Source organism: Lissotriton vulgaris, chromosome 8 (genome assembly GCF_964263255.1).
Source record: "Lissotriton vulgaris chromosome 8, aLisVul1.2, whole genome shotgun sequence".
In the NCBI taxonomy this organism is placed as follows: Eukaryota; Metazoa; Chordata; class Amphibia; order Caudata; family Salamandridae; genus Lissotriton; species Lissotriton vulgaris.
In genome coordinates, this window is record NC_141696.1 from 99,649,000 (window position 1) to 99,671,627 (window position 22,628).

The 22,628-nt window shown below is 43.8% G+C and overlaps 2 protein-coding genes across 2 annotated transcripts in view; both read left to right on the forward strand.

The window, feature by feature from the left end:
- Positions 1-6,752, forward strand: part of LOC147693526 (extracellular calcium-sensing receptor-like) — a 77,839-nt gene extending 71,087 nt beyond the window's left edge. The window contains exons 3-4 of the mRNA XM_086936043.1: positions 5,439-6,275; positions 6,630-6,752. Of these exons, the coding sequence (XP_086792169.1) occupies positions 5,439-6,275; positions 6,630-6,752 (960 nt within the window). The remainder of the gene's footprint in view (positions 1-5,438; positions 6,276-6,629) is intronic.
- A 1,162-nt stretch (positions 6,753-7,914) lies between these two features.
- LOC147693527 (vomeronasal type-2 receptor 26-like) overlaps positions 7,915-22,628 on the forward strand; it is a 233,995-nt gene continuing 219,281 nt past the window's right edge. The window contains exons 1-2 of the mRNA XM_086936044.1: positions 7,915-7,987; positions 8,247-8,344. Coding sequence (XP_086792170.1) covers positions 7,915-7,987; positions 8,247-8,344 — 171 coding nt within the window. The remainder of the gene's footprint in view (positions 7,988-8,246; positions 8,345-22,628) is intronic.

Genomic DNA, 22,628 nt, shown 5'->3' on the forward strand with positions numbered 1-22,628 from the left:
CCAACCATGTCTGTGTTTTTCCAAGCGTTGTGTTAAGCGATTTGATGTCTTCTAGGGTATGGATCTTAGGGTATAGTTGTGTGTCATCAGCGTACATGTGATATTGCAAGTTAGACGTGTGTACAATTTCAGTGAGTGGTTCCTTGAAAAGATTGAACAGTGTAGGGATAGTGAGAAGCCTTGCCGGACTCCTAAAGTTACTGCGACGGGTTTGGACAGGGAGTTGTTGACCTTGAATTGTTGTGACCGGTTTTGGAGGAATGGGGTAAACCAATTTAGCACTGACCCTGATAATCCCATTCTGTGTTTCAGAATATCTATCAGGTTCTCGTGTTTGACCGTATCAAATGCTAAGGAGAGGTCTAGCAGGATGAGTAGGCAGGCTCCATTCTGATCTAGGATTTGTAGAGCATTGTCAATTATATGTGTCATGGCTGATTCAGTGCTGTGACCTGCTCGTAAACCTGATTGGTATTTGTTGAGTAGGTCAAAGTGATCAATATGTCTTATCAGCTGGAGGTTTACACATTTTTCTAATAGTTTAGCCAGGGGAGGAATATTGGATATAGGGCGATAGTTGTTTAGGTCCGTATGGTCGGCCGTGGGTTTCTTTAGAATGGGGGATACCTGCCAGGCTTTGAGGGTGTCCGGGATGCAACCTTGTTGTAGTCAGCTATTTATGATCTTGGTCCAGAGAGGTAGAAGCAGTGGAGTTTACTCTTTAACAGCATTAGCGGGGAGAGGATCGGTGAAGTGATTGGCCGGATTCAGGGCACTAAGCATTTTACTGTAAGTAGCAAAGGATGACCAGGTTGCATCATGTTTTAGGTCAAACTTTGATGGGATTTGGTGTGGTGCAATTGGAAGGGATGGGGAGGTTTTCATATGTTATCCAGAGTGGAAAATTAGATCATTGAGGAGGTCATTCTTGATGCTGTCAGTCTTCTGAGTAAAGAAGGCAGCAAATTCTTCACAGTTGAGTTGTGGGCATGCTTTAACTTGTGGACAATGAGGTGCATCCTTAGATTGGGTTTTGATTAATTCAAAAAGTTTTTGGGACGATTTTTTGCCTGGTCTAGTTGGTAGCTGAAAAAAATCTGCTTTAGTACGCGTGATCTGTCTGCAATATGCATTTCTCTTTTTCCTTAGAATCTTGAGGTGATTGGCGGATAGAGCTGATCTCCATGTGCGTTCAGATGTTCTGAGAGATTGTCTATCCTTGTTGAGTATTCCCTTGTACCAGGGCTTAGAGTCTTTTATGGAGACTCTTTAGTTGAAGGGGGGCTACCTCATTTAGTATTGAGTTCATGGAATTGAGGTAGTGCTTGGTGAGGTCATGGACTTCGGAAATCCCTTCAGGGGGCAGAAGTAGGTTGTAGCTGGAAGATGGTATTATGTAAGGGTTGATATTTTTCAAGTTCCTCTTCCATACTTGTGGGTTGAACCAAGTTAAGTTTCACTGTTGATAAAGAAGATGATATTATGATGGTCTGACCAGTCGCAGGGTTGGATCGACTCTAACTCAATGGAGTCGCTTTTAGAGATTATTATTTCCAAGATTGAACCTTTATCGTGTGTAGGGCTGTTACAAATTTGGGTGAGGTCTAGGTCATCGAGGTAGTTTTTGAGGCTATTGACCACTGCATCATTGTGGTCGTTCCAGTGAAGATTAAGGTATCCGAGGAATATTTGGGTAGTTTGATGTCTGGTATTAGATGTGACAATATCCATGAAGTGTTCGGTGTAGGTGAGGTTGTCACCTGGTGGATGATAGAGGGTGTGTAAAGAGCATACTGGTTTGCCATTACTGGTGATGTCTAAGCATATGTATTCGCAAGAAGAGAATACAGGGGATATATATCTGTTTACTGAGATATTGTTATGGTGTATGCAGGCGATTCCGCCCCCTGTCTTATCAATTCTGTCCAGTCTGATGATATCATAATTTGGGGGTACTAGTATATCAATGATTGGTGTAGAGGATTCCTTTAGCCAAGTTTCGGTTAACATTATCAGGTTCGGTTCTTGTGTGAGAATGAGGTCAGCTAAGTCAGCTACGTGTGTTGAGGCCGATCTACAATTTAGGAGTATGTATGTAAGACAGGGCGTGATGAGGGATTAAGTAGGTTCCAGAATGAGGGAACTCGTCTTAGGTTGTTGTCAATAACGCCTCTAGTGTTGTGTTTAGTGGGCCTGTGAGGCTTGGGGGGGGGATAGTTGGGATTGTCCCTATACTGGGAGTGAGAGGGTTCCTGTGAGAGGGTTCATATGATTGTAATAGAGAGAGTAACTCGTCCTCCGAAAGCGGATTGGTGCTACAGATTTGGGGGGGTGATTTATTACGAGAGGGAACTGATTTCCAGCTGGGTAGCGCAAATTTCGAAGTGTCTATTAAGTGGTTCAGGTGCCCGTTAGATTTAGACTGTCTTGTAGCTCTGGTGAACCACGGTTCTCTCAATACCACCTCATTAAATGCTTGTAGGTCTTCTTTGATTTGGCGTGTATATATATATATATATATATATATATATATATATATATATATATATATATATATATATATATATAAATATATAAATGTTGGTAAGCCCACCAGATTGCAAGAGCCTCCCTCTCAATCTGGGTATATTGTGTTTCCACAGCCATGAGGGCCCAATTGGTGTATGCGATTGGCACCCACTCTTCCCTCTGGTCTTGCTGCAGGAACACCACCCCCAGCCATACCGGGCTGGCATCCACAACTACCTCCGTTGGTTGTCCCGGTTTGAAGTACGCCACTGTCGCACTATGCAGGGGATCCCCTTTTATTTCCATAAATGCTCGCGCCTCCGCACTGGACCATTGCCAATTTCCATCCTTCTTCTTTAGAGGTCTGAGCGGCTCTGAGATCGTCGCCAAATGTGGGATAAACCGGCCACAATAATTGTCCATTCCAGGAAGCTCCGCACCTCCGACTGGTTTTGGGGCGTCACCGCTGCTCAGATGGCCTCAACCTTGGCAGGATCCACTTGCAGTCTCTGAGTAGAGAACCTGTAGCCAAAGAACTCTGCCTCATTGGTGTAGAATTCACATTTCTCTTTGTGCATAGTCAGCCCTTATTCCACAATCCTCTGCAAAGTCGCCCTCAGGCGTGTGTGGTGTTCTTCCAAGGAGCCAGAAAAGATCAGGATATCATTGCTGACATTTATGACACCCACCAGACCTGACAACGCTTCCCTGATGGCATCCTGGAAGACCTCAGCTGCAGACGACACCCCGAAATTGAGTCGTTTGAATCGTCTGAGACCCACATGGGTGGAAAATCTTGTTATGTAGCGACTCTTCTCTTCCAAGACTAGTTGGTGATAGCCGAGTTTATGTCCACCTTGGAGAACCGCTTGGTGCCGTTGATGTCAGACACTATCTCGTCAATAGTGGGTGTGATATAACGCTCCCTCCTGATCGCTTTGTTCGGCAATCTCATATCTGTACAGTTATTGATATATTTCTGGGCCCGCCAAGTATAGATACCGTCTCTCCATGTCTGTGAGAACAACTGATAATTGAAATGGCACTAGCTTATGTATCAGTTTGGAGACTCCTCCTGCGTACGTACTATAGCAGGAGAAAAAACAGTATGGACCCCATGTGGATGTAAAGGCGGGTGATGGAGTAGGGGATAAAAAAAGAATCATTGGCTCGCCACAGACCGAATTCCATAGAGTGTAATGTTCAATGAAAACCAGTCCGGGCCAGTTACACTGCTGCAACCAGCGCTACAAACCAAGGTGGAGGTGGGTTTACAACAATGGTGTCCCTGCTGGAGAAGTCAGGGAAGCCACCCGCTGATCCTCTCACAGAGTGTACGCAGTTGCAGGCTGCTGAGGGGGATGTGGACGCAGCCCCGGCGGTGTTAATGGTATGCAACTCAGCTAGATTTAGTCCTCAGCAGCATGGCAGGGCAGAGGTCCTCTCCTCTGTAGGGTACAGACGGACTAGTTGTCCATGTGGGGTATAATCTAACAGGAGGGGGCTTAATTAAAGTTAGGGGACACCGTTAGTGTCTGTGCAACTGTACCAACAAGGTTTTTAACAGCTGTGTCGCAGGGAGGTGCCCGACAATATAGGAGTCAGGACCAGGAGGCGTGCTGTTTGCCCTGCCTCCCTCTGGTTCCCACATAACAGAGTCAGTAGATCTGCAGAAGTTCCGATGGATGCAGGCAGGCAACCGCTGCAGCAATCAAGGAACAGCAACCTCGCTACACTTCAGGAGCAGCCGTACCTCCAAGGCACTCCTGTTCGGCCGCAGAGGAGTCAGGCTAGGCCATGGTCGGGTCCCAATGACGGGGTGGCATGTCTGGATGATTTCAGTGCTGTCTATGTCACTGTCCCCGACAGCGAGGTGGTCCACAGTGCGGCAGCAGCTAGGTCAAGTGGCTATCTAGCAAGGATGGCCGATCAGAGGTCAGTATATGTCCAGGATTGTGGGGATGCTAGCGGAGCTTCAGTGCTAAGCGGCCATCGCAGTTGGCAGCTTGGCCACAACCCATGAGTCCCTTAATCTTCATTTATCTTGGTTCCTTCTTTGGAAATGGGGAGTGGATCTAAAAGGCATAGATACTCAATACACCTGGATGGTGTGAAAACTGTGCAAGAATCTTTAGTACCAGAAAGATCACATGTTTTTTGTGAGAGGTGAATTTTGCATTTTCATTGCGGATAGGATTATGAGTGTATGGACTAACCTTTTGTATTCCTCAAAATAATATAGTAAAGGGATAGTTGTATTTTATTACACTTTTCTGTCTTCCATGGGTGTTTATATATAGTATAAAATATGATTATCAATTACTTTGGAGTATTATAGTTTGTGTTTTGAAGCAGTGTCTGTATCTGTCTTCGAACACTTCCTACAAAGGGGGCTTATTAAAAGATGAATGTAAATTGGTTTGGGATTCTCCTTCCCACTGATCCTGGGTGGCCCTCAGTAATTCCCGGGGTGGAGGAAAAACAGCATTACTAGTTGATCCCTGAGGATACCCTGGGAAATTGGGAACTACTGGAGGAATCAGTAATGGCTGGAGTAATTCCCCATTTTCCCCTGAAGGTTTACCCTGACGTCTCATATGGTTTCATTAGATGAAGTGTCCAAGCAAAATCCAACATTCTCTGGCGTTCCCACAGACCTCATAATTCCGATGGGGCTGCTAACTCTGGTTACTGCCCACAATGAAATTACTGGGCACTTGGAAGTAGGCACTAAGAGACTGAGTAGCAAAGACAAGGTAATGTCACATATTGCAAATATGTACAGCCTAAGGAATAAATGTATATTTGATACCATACAGTAAGCTTTTCCATTGGAGATCTAGGTTTGTGTGCATTGGCAGACAAATGTAGCAACAAAAGATCCAACCTAAATATCACAAATTATTTTAAAGTTATTTCATTCTTTACAGATCAGTTATGGGGCATTATCTCCTTCTGAGAACAAAATACATGTAAATTCGTCTTTGTTCCAGATGGTACCAAGTAGTCTAATGGGAATTTATTCAGTGACTAGACTTCTACATTTCTTTAAATGGACTTGGGTTGGTGTTTTAGCAATGGATAATGATGGTTTCACCCAAAGCAGCGTGATTTTGAAAAAGGAGATACAGAAGACTGGTGGATGCATTGACTTCTTTGAAAAAGTGTCTGGCCAGCACCCTCAAGAAAGGATTGAGATCCTTGCTGATTTAATAGGAAAGTCGAAAGCCAAAGTTGTTGTGGTCTACAGTCATGTGAGTGCAATGGTACGTTTACTAGAGACACTTGCGAAAAGGAAAGTTCAAGGGAAAGTGTGGTTGGGGTTGCCTGGCTTCTCTATCACACAAAATATTTTCAGTGTGGACACCTGGCTTTGGCTGAATGGCACCATGATTTCTACCTTTTATGTTGTTGACATGCCTGAGTTTAAGGACTTTGTGTACAATATACACCCAGACAGGTTTCAAAGTGACATCTTCATTAAACCATTCTGGCAAAAGGTGTTTGGCTGTCTGTGGCAAGACAACACCACCACCTTGGCTCAAGGGATTGTAAAAGATGAGGACGTAAAGGTCTGCACAGGAAAAGAACAGGTGGTTGATCTGGACCCAATCCTGTTTGATCTCCATAATCTTCGGTATACTTATAATGTATACCTGGCTGTCTATGCATTTGCACATGCCTTGCATGATTTGCTTAACTATTGGGACAAGACAATTCCTGATGTGGATCATTACCGACGTGTCAAAGATATTCAGCCACATCAGGTATGCAGCTGAGCAGTTTGTTCACTTGTCTTAACTATATGTCTGTAAAGTTATTGAACATTTAATTTTTCAGTGCTGACCTTCAAGAAGTGTATAACACCTGGACATTAGAGCTTTTGATAATGTATGAAGAAGTCTATTTCCACTTCCACTCTACTTTTTCTCTCTATTTTCTGAACCTTATCTCTGCTTCCATAGGTGCTATTTTCCTAATTTTATTCGTGTCTACCAATTTTACCCCCTATCTCTCTGTTCTCATGCATCGGAAAAAACATTTTGTTTTTGGAGTGTGGTGTCTGGCTCCTCTCCTTTTTCCACATATTGTTGCCACATTTCTTGTTGTTTTCTCTTCAGATTATTCACAGCAAAGTGTGTGAAGTATCATTCTCCCATGTACTAGGCTTTAAGAGACTCAGCTGGCCTCAGAGCAGACAGTTGGTGTATGGATCAAGAGGAATAAACAACGACATACACTAGAGAAAAGCTGACGCAAAAAGGGTACCCAAGAGGAGCAGGACAGAGAAGGCAAGGCAACCCCAATATATATAAACAAGGGCTTGCGTTAAGATTGTACACAAGTGTTAACACTTGGCTTGCGCTATGTTCTTTCTACAATAAAAACATGTTTAAAAAATAAGATTGCACACAAGTGTCTGAACTTCTGAGAGTAATAGGGAAACTCAATGTCACTGTGCTGATTATTCTTACAGATAGTCACTCTGCGTACCCAATAGAAAAAGAGCTCCAGATGTAATTCTGTATCTGGACGCTAGGGCACAAACAATGATTGTACTTACGTACACTGTCATAAGTAAGGCACTTAAGACTACATGCAACACAAGACCAAAGATGAGGCAGTGGTTGCCTCCTGGAATCTAGGAGCCTACCACTTACAAAGGGGGGTACATTAATACCCGGGGAAGGACAAAATAGTACTCTTACCAAACACTACTGTGCCGATTTTGTTCAAAGAGAAGTGCAATTAATTATCTCCATTTCCATTTCGGTAGTTTAGTGTCCAAAGTGTAATGTTATTTATTAACCTAATTTAAAGGTTCCAATCAAGTCCTCGGTAGTGAGTTGGTGTTCTGTCTATGTTTTAGAGGGGCTTGCCTGCCTGGCAACCATTAGGAAATGTGTCTTAGTCGGATTTGTGGAATGAAAAGCAAAGCATGTCTCAGGTGTTTGCATTTTTGTATGTTAACAGATAATATGGCCTGTGAAATCATTCTTAATACAGCTAAGAGAGTGGGTGTTCTGTCTATATTTTAGAAGGGGTTGCCTGACTGGTAACCATTAGAAATAGTGGGGAAATGTGTTAGTCGGATTTGTGGAGTGAAAAGCAAAGTGTGTCATGAGTGTTTACATTTTTGTATGCTGACAGATAATCTTTGCTGCCAACAAATCATTCTTCATATAGCTGCTGCTAGAAAAGCCAGGTTCAGGAAGATAACCAACATTTTTCTGTTCAGAGGATTATTTGGCTGATCAGTTATCCGAATAAAGGCTACTCGTGGTATGACCTGCGCAAGAAAGTGTGTGAAGATTATAGCAAGGCAAAACAGCACGCTAAAGGGACAGGTGGCGGTGTCCATTGGAGTTTAACCTTAGTAATGTTGAATTAAAAGTGTTGGAGATTATGGATCCTGCTAGTTTAAGAGCACTAGATGGAACAGATACCACCCTGGAATGTACAGAAAATGAACAGCCAGGTAAGCTTTTTCTCTTCTCCTTTTGTTAAAATAACTTTCGGCCCTAATGAAATGTCCATTACATGAGTTTCAGTAATTTTCACATTTCGCTTTTTAGGCAAACTTTCTTAAATTAATGTATTATCCCATGTCGCATAATTAAGCATCATAAGCAGCAAATATGTAGCAGAGTTGGTTATGAGTTATACCGCCTAGTCACTTATTCATTAGGCAACAATGTAAACGCTCAGCCTTATTCAATCAAACCCTGATTTTTCAGATAACATCGCCTGCCTACAGAAAACAATTGATCCCTTTGGTTCCCCGCACTCTGACAACAAGTCCCACAAGCCTTCTCCACCCCATAAAAAGAGCCTGGTATGTAGATTCTATCCATGCACAAACTAGTAGTATATGTAGCAACTTTAGAATAGAGGCTTTCATTTAATCAAAATAGTAAAACGCTTTTTTCTTTGCATCTTTCAGACACCAAGAATAAAAACCCTGATGAGAGCCCAGGGACGTTTGTCCTGGTCTAGAAACGCGTCGGCAGCTTTGGTGGAATAGAGCATTATTAACAAACAATACTAGGATTAGCCAGTCAAGTTATTATCAATTTTGAGTCATTCAGTTGACCATATTCCCCATTCTTTCGATTTGTTTCATTCATTGATTCTATATGTATATGATATTGGTATTTTGTTATGTATTAATTTCTTTGTAGGTTGTTTGATGTTTTATATATTATTTTGACATTGTTTGTTCCTATGTGTATCAAACCAATTGTACAGTGATGTAAATATTGAATGCACAGTCCGTTTCATTTCTGCCTATTAATGTTAAAAAAGATACTTTAAAAGTCAAACTAATTGGCATTGAATAAGCATCCCTGGTTGGAATGTAATAAATATTTTTCTAACCTAGAAACGTTTTTTCGTTTAAGTAAGTGTGGTTTAGGTAATTTGTGTGCTTTATGTCCTGGGTACCTGAGCACACGCCCAGCTCTGCCCCCTCTCGCACCGCGGTAGAATTTGTCATGCGGCGAAGGGGTTAAATCCCCTTAACATAAACTCATGCCAACATGTATGCACTAATACTGATGGTACTAGTGATGTCTGCTATCTCATTTACTGTACACGCCCCAGTTACCAAGAGAAAGTATTGCTCAGTCACTGCATCCAAAGTGGACTGTATGCTACGTCACATGTAAGAGGGTCACTATCACATAAGACACAGTAGTGAGGGAGCATCTCTACTGACATGCTGAAGACAAGTGGCCTGTTTGGTACAATTGTCACCCACAACATCAAACAACATGAGAAGATTATTTGATTTTCCTAGCCATGTGTCTTCTTAAGACAGTAAATTGATAGTGTACTTGACTCTGCTGTGTTCCTTGTCATGAAGACAATTGACACGGCACATCAGTATGCACCTACTGCCAGACCTACAGAAACAATAACTCTTCTTGCACATCGCACATGGTTCAATACCAATAATAAATGGGAAATGCATGTGTGTAACACGCAAAGTCTGCAAAGCTATCCTGGCGGATAAGGGCTAAATGCCCGAAACCGGTCCTAGGATGCTTGTTTCCAGTCCAGAGAGGAACTGGCCTAGCTGTTTGGGCTGGACTGTTCCCATTGGGCACAGGGTCAAGACTGATTTGCATATGGCTGGGTCCAAACTGGAATCGCATGGTGAGCAGAAAACCAATGGATTAAGGCTCAGATCTCTGTACTGGGGTAAATGTATGACATTGTTCTGCATTCTGTCCATCAATTGTAGTTTTTGCATTTGTCACCCCGAGTGGGACGGGTATGCCCAGACGTGGGTCCAGTGCTCCCCATGCCACTGGAGTCAAGCTATCCTGGCAGATGAGGTCTGAAAGCCAGAAACCCGTCCTAGGATACTTGTTTTCAGGCCTGGGAGGACCTGGCCTGGCAGTTCAGGCTGGATTGTTCCCATTGGGCGCAGGGTCAAGACTGATTTGCATATGGCTGTGTCCAAAGAGGAATGACAGGGTGAGCAAAAAAACAACGGAGTAAGCCCCAGATCTATGTACTGGGGTCAATGTACGACATTGTTCTGCATTCTGTCCATCAATTGTTGTTTTTGCATTTGTCACCCTGAGTGGGACAGGTATGCCCAGACGTGGGTCCCGTGCTTCTGGAGTCAAGCTATCCTGACTGATGAGGGCTGAAAGCCAAAGACCGGTCCTAGGATGTTTGTTTCCAGTCCAGGGAGGACCTGGCCTGGCAGTTCATGCTAGACTGGTCCCATTGGGTGTAGGGTCAAGACTGATTTGCATATGGCTGGGTCCAAACTGGATTGGCATGGTGAGTAAAAACGATGGATTAAGGCCCAGATCTCTGTACTGGGGTGAATGTACAACATTGTTCTGCATTCTGTCCATCAATTGTTGTTTTTGCAGTAGTACCACCCCCACCCAGGGAACAAGTTTGCCAGAACAAGAAGCACTTCCATTATATTAATGTGCAAGTTATCTGCTTACTTGATCTGTACATCTCAAATGTATGTGCCTGGTTCCCAGGGTCAGCTCATGATTCCTTCATACTGCAGAACAGCACCATTCCCCAGCTTGTGTCACAACTGCTACAGGAAATGGCCTTGCTTGCTAGTAAGTATGATCTGTCTTAACTTTGTGTGGGTAACATAAGGTTGTATAATCGCAGAGTGTGTAACTTATAGTTGCACCTCTGTCTGTCTACCATCTAAGGGACTCAGGATATCAAAACCATCCATGGTTGCTGGCACCGCTGAGGAATCCAAATACCTCAAGGGGAGTCTGCTTCATTGAGAACCATGGAGTAGGATTTTGGGCTCCTGAAGGACCGATTCAGATGTCTGGACAAAACTGGGGCAGCCCTCCTCTACTCACCCGGGAAGGTATGTTAAATCACTGGGGTCTGCTGCATGCTCCACACCATCACCATGTGATGGAACATCTCTTATATTCCAGAGGATGGAGACCATGAAGTGCCACCTGGTGAGGAACTTAAAATGCCAAATGATGATGATAGTGGTAAAGAGGAACGAGCTGACTTACTTCAAGACCTAATTGAAAACTTCTTCTCATGAGTGTATGTTGTGAGATGTCATAACTTTGACTATTAGAGCAACTCTTGTTGTGATGATGTAAGGAGTGTGTTAAGGTAAAGTATTAGGAAGCTAAGGCTCCTGGCAAAAGCTGGTGAAAGGTGTTTGTGAAGAAAGGCTTTGACTCATGCACTCTTTGTTGTTGTTGCTTTGTTTAGCTTAGATTTTTGTCATGTCCTGTGTTCCCCAGAAGTTGACTGTGAATTGTGTGTGTGTGATTTGTATGGTTTCATAGCTAACCTCTTTTTTTTGGTCTGTTTCAGATACCTTTACCATTACATCTTCATTTGGACTACAGAGAGGTGACATTAGCAGGAATATGATGCTGTTTGGATTATGAAGTGACCAAGGCTTGTTCCTGGGAGTGACTGTCACAGACTTTGGGTGTACAAATCCTGTACCAAGGCAGCTTGTACAGCAGTAGGATGGAAGTTAAGAGTAATCTATTGGACTAGTTTCTTATCGTGTGGTGTCCTAATGCAGTATGTGTGGCATCCTGTGCTTCAACAAAATGTTGTTGTGGGTACAAATAATGCTACTCACCCTTCACATTGGTTAAATCCTCTTTGTTTATAAACTGTTTGTAGCTGTTGATGTGTCTTCTCGCTGACAGCCAATGTGCTTGTGACATTTGTTTGTGACATTCCACTAGATGGTGCAACACTGGATTGGAATGAGCCTTCGATCAGAAATTGTTGTACTGTCATGTGTCTGTTTATTGTTTTAAATGATGTGGGACTCCTTTTGTGAGGTAGGATATATGGCACCAGCTGATGATATAGAACAATGTTAGTTTGCCTATTCAATAGGATATTGTCTGATGCACCTGAAATGTGATGACTGATACCAACTTTTTGAGTAATGTATGATTTGTTATGTTTCTGACATCATGCCAGCCTATGATTGGAGCAATGGAAGAAAGATGTTATAAGACAAGACACTTCTATGTATGTGTTGGTGTAACATGGTTGTGAACCTGAGTTAAATAATGTGCACATGCAACATATCCATGCCTACGAAAGCAGCTTGTTTTGGCATTGTTAAGTTCACATGGGTGTTCATATATACATTGCTAGATGTGAGCTATACTACAGCAGGCAATGAGTGTGTGATTTGTGTATTTATTGCAGTACACAAGGAGAAAATAAACATTGTGCAAAACCAAAAAGGGAAAACCAAAAGTGAAGAAGTGATTAATGGTAAATTAAACCATAGTAGTAGATGCCAAATTGTTTGAAGTCCAATGTCCAAAATACTACTCCCATCAGAAAAGGAAAAGTGTCCACAAAGTGAATGTGTTGCATACACTGGAGGAAATTAAGGTCAAGGTTTCTTAGTGGTGGTAGTGAGTGTCTTGCCATTCTCACCTCTTGGATTCGTGCGTGGACGTCCCGGCATTTTAGTGGGAGAGGGATCCATTGCTGCTGAGACCAGGTTGTCTGCAGACGTATCTTCCTCTGGCAGGACCTTCCTTCCTGTGGCTGCCACAGATGTAGATTGGCCAGATGTAATTGGACCACAGGAAGAGGTAGATGGTGGTGGAAGAGCCCTTCAGAGGGTTGTATGGATATCCTGCAGCGTCCCAATGAGCTGACCAATGTTGGTGTTGTGGGTGGCCAGCTCTGGTGTATGTCTCTCTGCAGCTGCTTCATCTCATGGATTTCTATTAGTACCTGTCCCATCAGGCCTGGGACTCCTGATGGATCCCAAGAATTGGTCGATGGTGGCCTGGGTGTGAGTGGCCCCAGTGGCCTCAGCGGGCCCACAGTTCCCCATCTACAGACCCGAACCCCATGAGCCTGTGCCCTCGGCCCAGGGTACACCCTCCCACTGGTTCCTGATTCCTCAGTAACAGGGTTGGTAATTGTAATTTCAGGATCCAGGACTGGTGGCACAGGATGTTAGTGAATGTGCTAAGTACACTTGTTGGGGGGACTGAGATCGGCTGAGCGGTTGCAGCTGTTGATGCTGGGGTGGGAGGCATTGTTGTGAGCACAGTGAGACTCACTGTTGCCATCTGTCCAGACTGAACAGATGTCATCCATGTCCACAACTCCAGGAGTGTTGTCATCACTGAAGTCTTCATCGGAGTGGAGTGGGAGTCTGTTCAGTGGCCAAGCCCTGGACAGGTGCTTTGCCAGATCGACCTGTTGGGAAATAGAGAACATTGTTATTGGTGGAAGTGTGGTATCTTCATCCACATGTTTTCTGTCACAGTAAGTAGAGACCTAGGAAAAACAGAATAGGTAGAGATTACCATTGTGATATCTTTGGTAAAAAAAACTTGTTAAGAAGCCATTTGGAGTATTAACAGTGAAAGCAACACAGTGGAAGAGTAACATGTGTGTTTGACCATTCCAAGGCCTAGTTTTGTACAATATAGGCCTTCACACAACTTGGTTGAATATTTGGAATTAGTCATCATGTGAGCAGTGCAGAGTTAATGGGTCACCTACGACTTGTAATCAGCTGAGTTACACTAATGCTTTCCAAATATTTGACCTCCACACTTGGTATGGTGTCACACATGCCATCAATGGTTTCAGTTGAAGAAACCAGGACAACATCAAGCTAAGTAGGCAGAAATGTCTCTGAGTAGATCATTTTGTGTAGATTATTCAGCCCATGAGAAGTGGAAATCAGTTGTAACGTGTCAGACAAATAAAAACTGGCAAACTCACAATTGCATCTTGTTAGAGAAACAGGGCCTCATGTTAATTGTAGTCATTTCAATCTCTACTTGCCAACACTTGACACATGGTTAAGTCAATGAGAAATTAACAGAAGTTGCAACATGTGAGCAATGACGGCTCCTTCGCTAAGGGGGAGCAGTGCCGCCCCACTGCTCTTCAAGCACTGGAAAAAGGAAAAATAAAATGATAACAGTGTTATTATAATTTTATTTTTCCGTTGTCAGGCAGGTTTACATGGCAGGGTGAGCTCGGCCGCTGTCACAGGCGGCAGGAAAGAAGTGCAAAGAAAAAAGTTCCACAGCGGATCTTGCAGCCAGCACCTCTATTTTCCGATGTCCCTCTAATGTCCAATTTGATGTTGTGCTGATAACCTCCAGGACCTGCTGCGGTTTGGTCCTACTGGAAATCCAGACAAAGACTTAAGAAACAGAACAGAGGCAGCACCAAGGATGAAGTAGCCAGAACCATGTAGTATCAAAAATAAATTCTTTTATTTTCTCATTTATAGGACAGCCAACGCGTTTTGCTCCCCAACCATGGGAGCTTCGTCAGGGCAAGGGTGTTGGTCAGAACTTGAAGCGACGAAAATGACGTCAATGGAATCGTTTGATCCGAACAGTACAGATGCCTATGTCAAAATTCCGATATCCGGATAATATTTTAGCCACGTCAAGGGTTTATACGTAAAAGACACAATTAGTCCAAGAAGGTGATGTTCCAAAGATTAGTGTAAAATTTCTGGTATCCAAAGAACAGTACATGCGCAGACCATAATAAGCTGCCACCAAAAATGCTGAAGAGCCTCCTATCAGTGCGGTGTCCCCATGACGGATTCGATCGAATCCGTCATGGGGACACCGCACTGATAGGAGGCTGGAGATAAAGGGCCTCATTGTAGTTGTAGTCATTTCAATCTCTACTTGCCAACACTTGACAAATGGTTAAGGCCTTGAGAAATGAACAGCAGTTGTAACGTGAGACAAGTGAAAATTGGAAAACAGGGCCTCATGGTAGTTGTAGTCATTTCAATCTCTACTTGCTAACACTTGACAAATGGTTATGTCCATGAGAAATGAACAGCAGCTGTAATATGTGAGACAAGTGAAAACTGGGCAAAGCTCACTTTTTCATCTTGTTTAGAGTTAGCGAAACAGGGTCTCAGGGTGGTTGTAGTAATTTGAATCTCTGCTTGCCAACACTTAACATACCTGTTGCCAAAATGCAGTTGGCCCAGAACACATATTTACATATTGAAACATATAATGGGTCCTGGGATGATACTTTCATTGTAATACACTTACAGACAGCATTCCAACATGTGGCACATAATGAAGATTGATAAATGTGGTCTTATATGCAATAATACACATTAAAACTGCAGATCAAACATCTCAGATACTTTGAGTACTGCATGTTAGGAAAGTAGATTGGTAAAACAGTAACTAAACCTAAGATGAGAGCAAACAGGACATTGTAGTGTTGTGACAGTTAGTGAGTTGTAACTTATCAGACTCAGAATGCAGGGTGGCAAAGACCTTCTCCTCCCAAGTGAAAGAGTTGTAATGGGGCACTGGAAGGAGCACTGCCAGTCTTTTGGGCCTCCAGGTGTTACTTCGAGATCAGGGAACGTACCTTCGGCCTCAGGTCGTGCCACCTCATCCTTATCACAATTTCATTCTTTGTGTACAGGGTGGTACCTACAGCATAAACTTTGTTGACTATCCTAGACCACATTTCCATTTTCCTACTAAGAGGAGTATTTTAGACTTGGGTTTCAAATAACTGTGGCTCTAATGTTATGATTTCATCCATCATGCAACAGACAACTCAGCCTCTGAAAAAACATTTTTTTAGCGTACCATAAGTGAACATTAAAGTGGGTGACAATGACTAAAAAAACTCACTGATAGATATTAGTAAAATAAGCAAAACAGTGTATGGAGAGTGTTAAATGGAATACAGAAAAAGGGTTTCCTTTTCTGAATAAAACATTGTGGTGTCTGTCTTGCTGTGCTGCAGTGGAGAGGCAAAGGATCATGGTCTGGGATGGTCTTTGTTTTATAGTGTGATTTGCAGGTTTGTCACCTTGGCCAATGGATTTCAGCTGTGTTGTTTTTGTATCTATCCAATGGGCACTATTCTGATGCTTTGCAGAGAGCATACTGTGGTTGCCTACTGCCATCGGGAAACTTCCGCTAGGAGATCACCAGTACAACTGTGTTTGGCCCTGATGGCATCAGAGTCACATCGCCAACATTGCAGTCCGCCGCGCCCCAGGTAGTAACCACTTTGAGGACAGCGGTCAGCGGTTCATTCTGCATGCATTCTAATACGGCAGCTGGAAGTCTGCTGGCTCAGATGTATTCTTGTGACTGCCAAAGCGGTGGTACGGTAGTAAGACCACCAAACTCGTAGTCAGGCCCTAAATACGTAAGGATAAGGACGCTGGCATACAATGTTTCTATATATTATAGGTCAAGCAGGGTGCATGAGGGAGGCCTACCAGGCAAGTGAAAGAGAGAGGAATGCAGATTAGTAGGAGTAGTAAGAAAGTAAATACAATATTTTGTAAAATAAACAATATTTTGAGTGCTTTCAAGACAGAGAGGGAGAGAGTGTGGGTGCGGTTTTGTGTGTGTGCATCCCTGTTGAAATCTGACTACATCTCACAATATCCAACTGAAAGCACCTGTAACAAACTATTTATCCCCTAAACTCTGCCTATGCTCCTGGATTACTTGAGCACTCAGGCTACATTTTTGTTTATTTTCCTTTTTAGTGTCACACTGTTGTTTTAACTAAACTTCGTTTTCCAATAGGCACCCAGTCAAGGGAGCTTGCTATCGGATGCCAGGAGTACCTGGGCCCTGGGTTGTTTCTTTCTTGTGCCCCTATTATATGTGTAGAACACTATAGCTGAGCACTCTAGCATTGCAGGATAATTGCCTTGTTCTGTGCCACTCTCATGGCAAATTATATCTGTAGGGCATTTGTGTGTCTGGACAGTGGGCACACCACCAGCATGCTGAAGGCACACCAAAGGCGAGCCTGTTTGCACCTAAACAGTGTTCAGAAGCAGAATACTTGGCCCCACCATTCCCCAACCTACCTACTGCTACTCTCTTAAGGTTCTGCATGGTTTTCTGATGAATGTCCACTCTTTATCTAAATATCACCAAAAATGTATGATTTTATTGAGTCATACAATCTGGACATTTTATTGCTCCCATGGATGATGTGAAACTAGAAAATACCAAATTGCAATTCTACCGAATAGCAAGGTGTCCACGTGTCATTGGGTGCATAGATGGTACCCATGTGCCCATATGTCCACCATCCCGCCTAGAATACATATTCTGTAAAAGAAAAAAACACACATTCCCTCACAATCCAAGTTGTCTGTAATGCAAACAACATCATCACAGACATTGTAGCCAAATATCATGGAAGCACCCATGACTCATAGATCTTCAGACACAGTGGCATATACCATAAATTAGAAAGAGTTGACTTTGATGAAAGATACCTACTACGCACTCCTATTTCATGTCCACACTGAAATTTATTTCATGTCTGTCTGCATGTTGACTCTTCAGTTTCACCTTACCAGGTGACAGTGCATATGTTCTACGGCCATGGATACTCACACCGTACCTGTCGGCCAACAACCCAAATGAGAGACGGTACAACATAGCACATAGGTGCACCAGGTCTATGATTGAGCGCACATCTGGCATTCTAAAATTGCGCTTCTGGTGCCTTCACAAGAGTGGCAGAGCCTTGCAGTATGCACCTAAGACTGTCTATAAAATACTGGCAACATGTGCCATGCTCCACAACATTGCCTGCTGGAGTGGGTTGCCCATGGATGTATATGAATAAGATTCTGAAGATGATGGCTCAGGACCACCTGCCTTAGATACCCAACAATTACTTTGCAAGGTACGTCAAAAGCAATGAAACACTACCCCCTACAAAAGACAATACAAATATGCTTTCAACTATGAATCTTTTCCTTAATTGCGCAAGCTTGCACAAACAAAATCTGGACAACTTGTCTATCTCAAAACAGAACTAAAACATAAATGTCATGTGGTTACAGCACCACCAAATTAGCAAATAAGTTGGGCCACAGTCTGTCATTTTAGTGGACATAAGTCACTTCCTGCCTCTAATTCCATCATTGGTGGAGCTGTCAGTTGGAATTCCAGCCTGGCGGCTGCTGCTTCTCCACAGCATTGGTGAGTTCGCAGCGGACATACTGCTGTGGCTGGAAACCCCGCTATCTGCACCCTCTATTGCTTCCCCACTAGAAAACATGTTAGTTGCATTGGCTCCACAGCTGCTGTGATTTGTTGCAGCCCTCATGCCACATCACCACTGTAGTGACCAATCTCCACCTGAAGTCCCAGGGTGCGTTTAGTGTGTTGGGTGGTTGCCTGTGCTAGCCTCCCGACTTCCCTGGTCAGAGCATCCATTCTGTGTCCCCTGCTGCGCTCCAAACATTCTTGCTGCCCTCTCTCCTCAGTCAGTTCCTTATACTGCTCCCCAATAGCCCCTGTAAGGGCATCACATTTTTGCTCTATGGGGCCCTGGTTCTCAACCCTCTATTGGGTAATGTTTGTGAATCCTTGGCTCAGCTTAAGGTTCATCGGCCTGACTTGTTTCTGTTGCAGGCCCTGAATCCTGTGCATCGTCTTTTCCAGTCCACCAAACACCACCTGATTGGCTGCTCCAGCAGATAGGGGGTGGCGGGAGGGAGTGTAAAGACTTACTTGCATCCGCCTTCCTGACTGCTGGGTTGGACGCACCAACCAGACCCTGGTGGCAGGAGTACGTCATGATGGTTCTGGCGGCTGTGATGCTGTTGTTACACTAGCATGAGCCTGGGTTGAGGTAGATGCAGCAGTAGGTGGGACTTCAAGACAAATAGGCCAACTTGATTGTCCCCCTTCCTGCCCTTCCTCCATCTAGATCTAATCCAGGATTTCCTCAGTGTCATCTGCACTTTACTCTCCTCCCCAATGTATCCATGTGTCAAAAATGTGAAGAGAAAATAAAATATGTGAGTCACTATCTCAGTGGTGTTGTAATGTTTTTCAGCTCGTGTCAGTCTGTACCTATACTGTTCATGTCACTGACTACATTTGCCATAATGCACAACTTTGTTTCATGTAGATGGACTATTTGGGTGTGGATATGTTGCATGAATACGGAGAGCAGACTTTGGGGTAAACTGTAAATATCTTACACATTTCACACTTACCAGAGTTTGCTGGAGGATGTATCAACAGTCCCAAATCCAACCACTGCCTCCCTCTCCTGGGTACTCTCCACCATTGCCTCTGCTGCAGATGGTACCAATATGTTGGATGGCCCTCCTCCTGTCCCTTGGACTTCTCGCAGACATGTTGCCAACCTCTCCTTGGCCCTGGAACACAGGTTTACCATGTTTTTTTAATGTCAAGCAGGGACCTGTGTGCCACACCAAGGGCTTTGATGGGTTGCTGCATCTCCAGCCATATCTTGCCTTTGTCTTCTTCCGGTACTGCGTGTGTGTGTGATGCCCTTCCAAACAGCTGCTCGTGGGAATTGAAGCATTCCCCAATAATGATATAAATTTCCTGTTCAGAAAATGTCAGCTTCCCGCTCGTTTCCTGCCTTGTCACTGGCCTTACTGCTCATGTTTTTTTCCAGAGAGCCTGTCTGCAGTGTTGACCTATGTTGCTACACCTAACCATGTGCTTGCAATTTGGATCAGGAGTCTATAGCACTTCCTGTTGTGTGGTCCTTCTGCTCTCCCAGGATGTGTTTCTACCTTATTTTTCATTGTGGGCGCAATTTCTGTGCGTTAAATGGATTTTCTGATGATTTAGCTATTTGCGCACACTAAAGGTCTTTTTCACCTGCGGATGCTATTGCGAGCGTTTACTGACTCGAAAATAGCCGCTACGCTAAATTGCGATGAGTCATTAGCAACTCTCAAGCCTGGTACCTGTCTGGTCAGGAGTCGCCAAACTGCGCAATTTGCAACTCACAATTGTGGAAGGTCGTACATCTGACCCTAAGTTCCTTAAGTTAGTTTTTAAATTTGCCAGAACATTATGCTGATGAACAGGAATTAACATAATTAATGATACTGTTGAGGACTCTGTGACAGACGTTAGGCAATTAATGTTAAAGTGATCATAAAAACAAAAGCTGTATATTATGTTTGCCTTATGAAGGAGCTCTTTCATTGCTTCCCCTTCTGGATTTATGAATAAAGTGTAGCCAAGAAGTAAAAATAGTTCCCAATAAATCGTCATAAAACCGGCAATCAAGCAAACATAAAAGCAAATTTAAATCCACCATAAGTATAGTGGAAAAATATGAGTTAACAGAATTCCTAAATGCGACTAACATAATAGCTAATTAATGAATAATGCCAGGGTTATATTGGTTGAAATTATCAATATAGGTATTCACAATAGCCATCCCTGCACAGCAAGAGCAGAGAACGCAGTATCTAGCGCTGAGGGTTGGCTCCTCATCCCTCTTGCACCAAATGTAACAAGGGATGTGTAGTCCTCTCCCACCCAGGCAAGCAGCAAAGTGACTGGCCAGCCCACGCAGTGGGAACAGAGAACATGGTAGATAGTGCAAAGGGTTGATTTCACCTCTTCCTCCTTCCTCTTCCACCAAATAGAGCCTGGAAGGTGTAGTCCACTCTGTCCCAGGAAAGCACCAAAGTCACAGGTCAGCCCCCCAGTGACATTAATATATATACCCCTCCTAAGATCTTTGTGACAAAATAGAACCCTTTCCTCAATAATAAATATTGTAAAATGCATGCAAATTTTGCAACATTTAACTCTACATATCACGTATAGGATGTGATACTTTAAAGACAAGACTATCAGAATTTAATCACAGATCCACTAATGAGATGAAAAGCCTTCTTACACTGGCCATATCCAGTTCTCCTTTGACCATTATCCACCTTATGTCACAACCTCAATTTCTGACTTTATCGCTAGCCCTATAACTTAGCTATGCAACCCATTGCTGGCCATGACCACCATGCCTTTTTGCTGGCAACATGCCTCAATTACTGCTCTTCTCGAAGAAACCTCCAGTAGACTAGGAAATATTATCCAACTATGCTATGGCAGGGCTTTATCTGAGCCAGTGGTCGCCTGTGGGGGCCACGGCAGCCATTTATGGGGCCGGTGTTAGAACTCGGGCTCTCCAGTTGGCAATGGTATGCACCTTTGTCCAAATAGAGACCCTTGCATCTAAGTCATGGAAGGGGGATTACACTACTGGATAACCCCTTCTCACCCCATTGGTAGCTGGGTTTGAGCAGGCAGGCTTATCTCAGATGCAGTGTGTTAAGCATTTGTGAACACCTACAGTAATATAGTGAAAACACTGGGATGTATAAAAATAAGTATTCTTTATATAGTCTTATCACAATACCACAAACAACAAAAATCCCCTATAAAGTAATCACGAGTAATACTTCACGATGGTAGAAGTAATTCAAAAATAGGCTCTTCAATTCAAATAGTCTCTAGCAACAGATAACCCCAACAAGAGTTATCACATCAATGAAGCAAAAGTGTTCTCAAGTTACAGCACCGACTGCGATGTGCGCAGTGTCGGGCCCTTAGTCAAAACTAGAAACCCACAGAACAGTACCTGAAGAAAGTAAACAAAGACCGTTCACTGTGTCGGGTGATGCAATGTCGTTGGCTCGTTGCATCTTTGGTTCCTTGCTTCGGGGGAAATCAATGCGTCGTTGCCCTGGATGCTTGTGCAGGCAGGGGAGGCGTCGGTACTGACCGGAGAGGAGTTGACGTTGCGGTGGCGCCAGCACCACAGTTCCTTACGATGTCGCTAGGTCGATGGATTCTTCGTCACCTTTGTCAATGATCAGCTCCGTACAGGTGTCGGTCCCGGAGTCGTTACGGCACAGCAGCAGGCTCGGTCTACGGTTCAAGTCCGAGCAGTGCTCCCAACTTCGATGCAGATGGCGGCGACTTTTGCTGGCTCTGGGAGTTGCAGGGTTCTTCTGTAGCGACTGAAACAGCAAGTTCCAGCAGCACACAAACAGAAGGGGTGAAGTCTTTTGGAGCCTTGAGACTTCAGACCGGAGGCAAGCTCGATTCAAGCCTTCGGAGCAATATTCTGCAAGATGATGATGTTCCTTTTAAATGGTTACTTCTCCTCTCCTTTGGGAATGAAGACACCACTGCAGGCAAACCCTTACAGCACACTGGCAGAGGGGCAGTGCAACTCCTGCAGCTTCCTTCTATGCTTCTCTTCGGCGGAGTTTTGTCTTTTGTTCCCAGAAGTGATCTAACTTCTTGGGGTCTGAGTCCCCATATTTATACTAGCAAATCCTTTGTCCTCTGAAGGCAGAGGGTCCTGTACCTAGTCCAAACCAGTTCTGGGTTCACTCTGCAAGTGCTCCACTTCTTCCTTTGTCAGAGTAGGCCAGGGTCTTCAGACGCACCACAGAAGGTGGAGCCAGCATTGCGGAAGGCAGGCACTGCTCTATTCAGGCCCAGGTGCTACTCCTCCCACCCCATCTCAGGTAGATCAACCTATTCAGCCTGGTGCTGACTCACCCTGTCTCCTGGAATCCCCCAGACCCTGTCACTCACAAAACCAGACATACAATACACACGCTAGCAGAGGCAGGCTGGGTGGTTAGGTATGAAAATACCAACTTTCTAAAAGTGGTATTTTCAAACGCAGAATGTTAAAACCAAATTCACTAAAAGATGATTTTTATCATTCTGAGTTCAGGCATACTAAACTCGAATCTCTACCTAGTTCCTTGAGTCAGTTAGGATTATAAG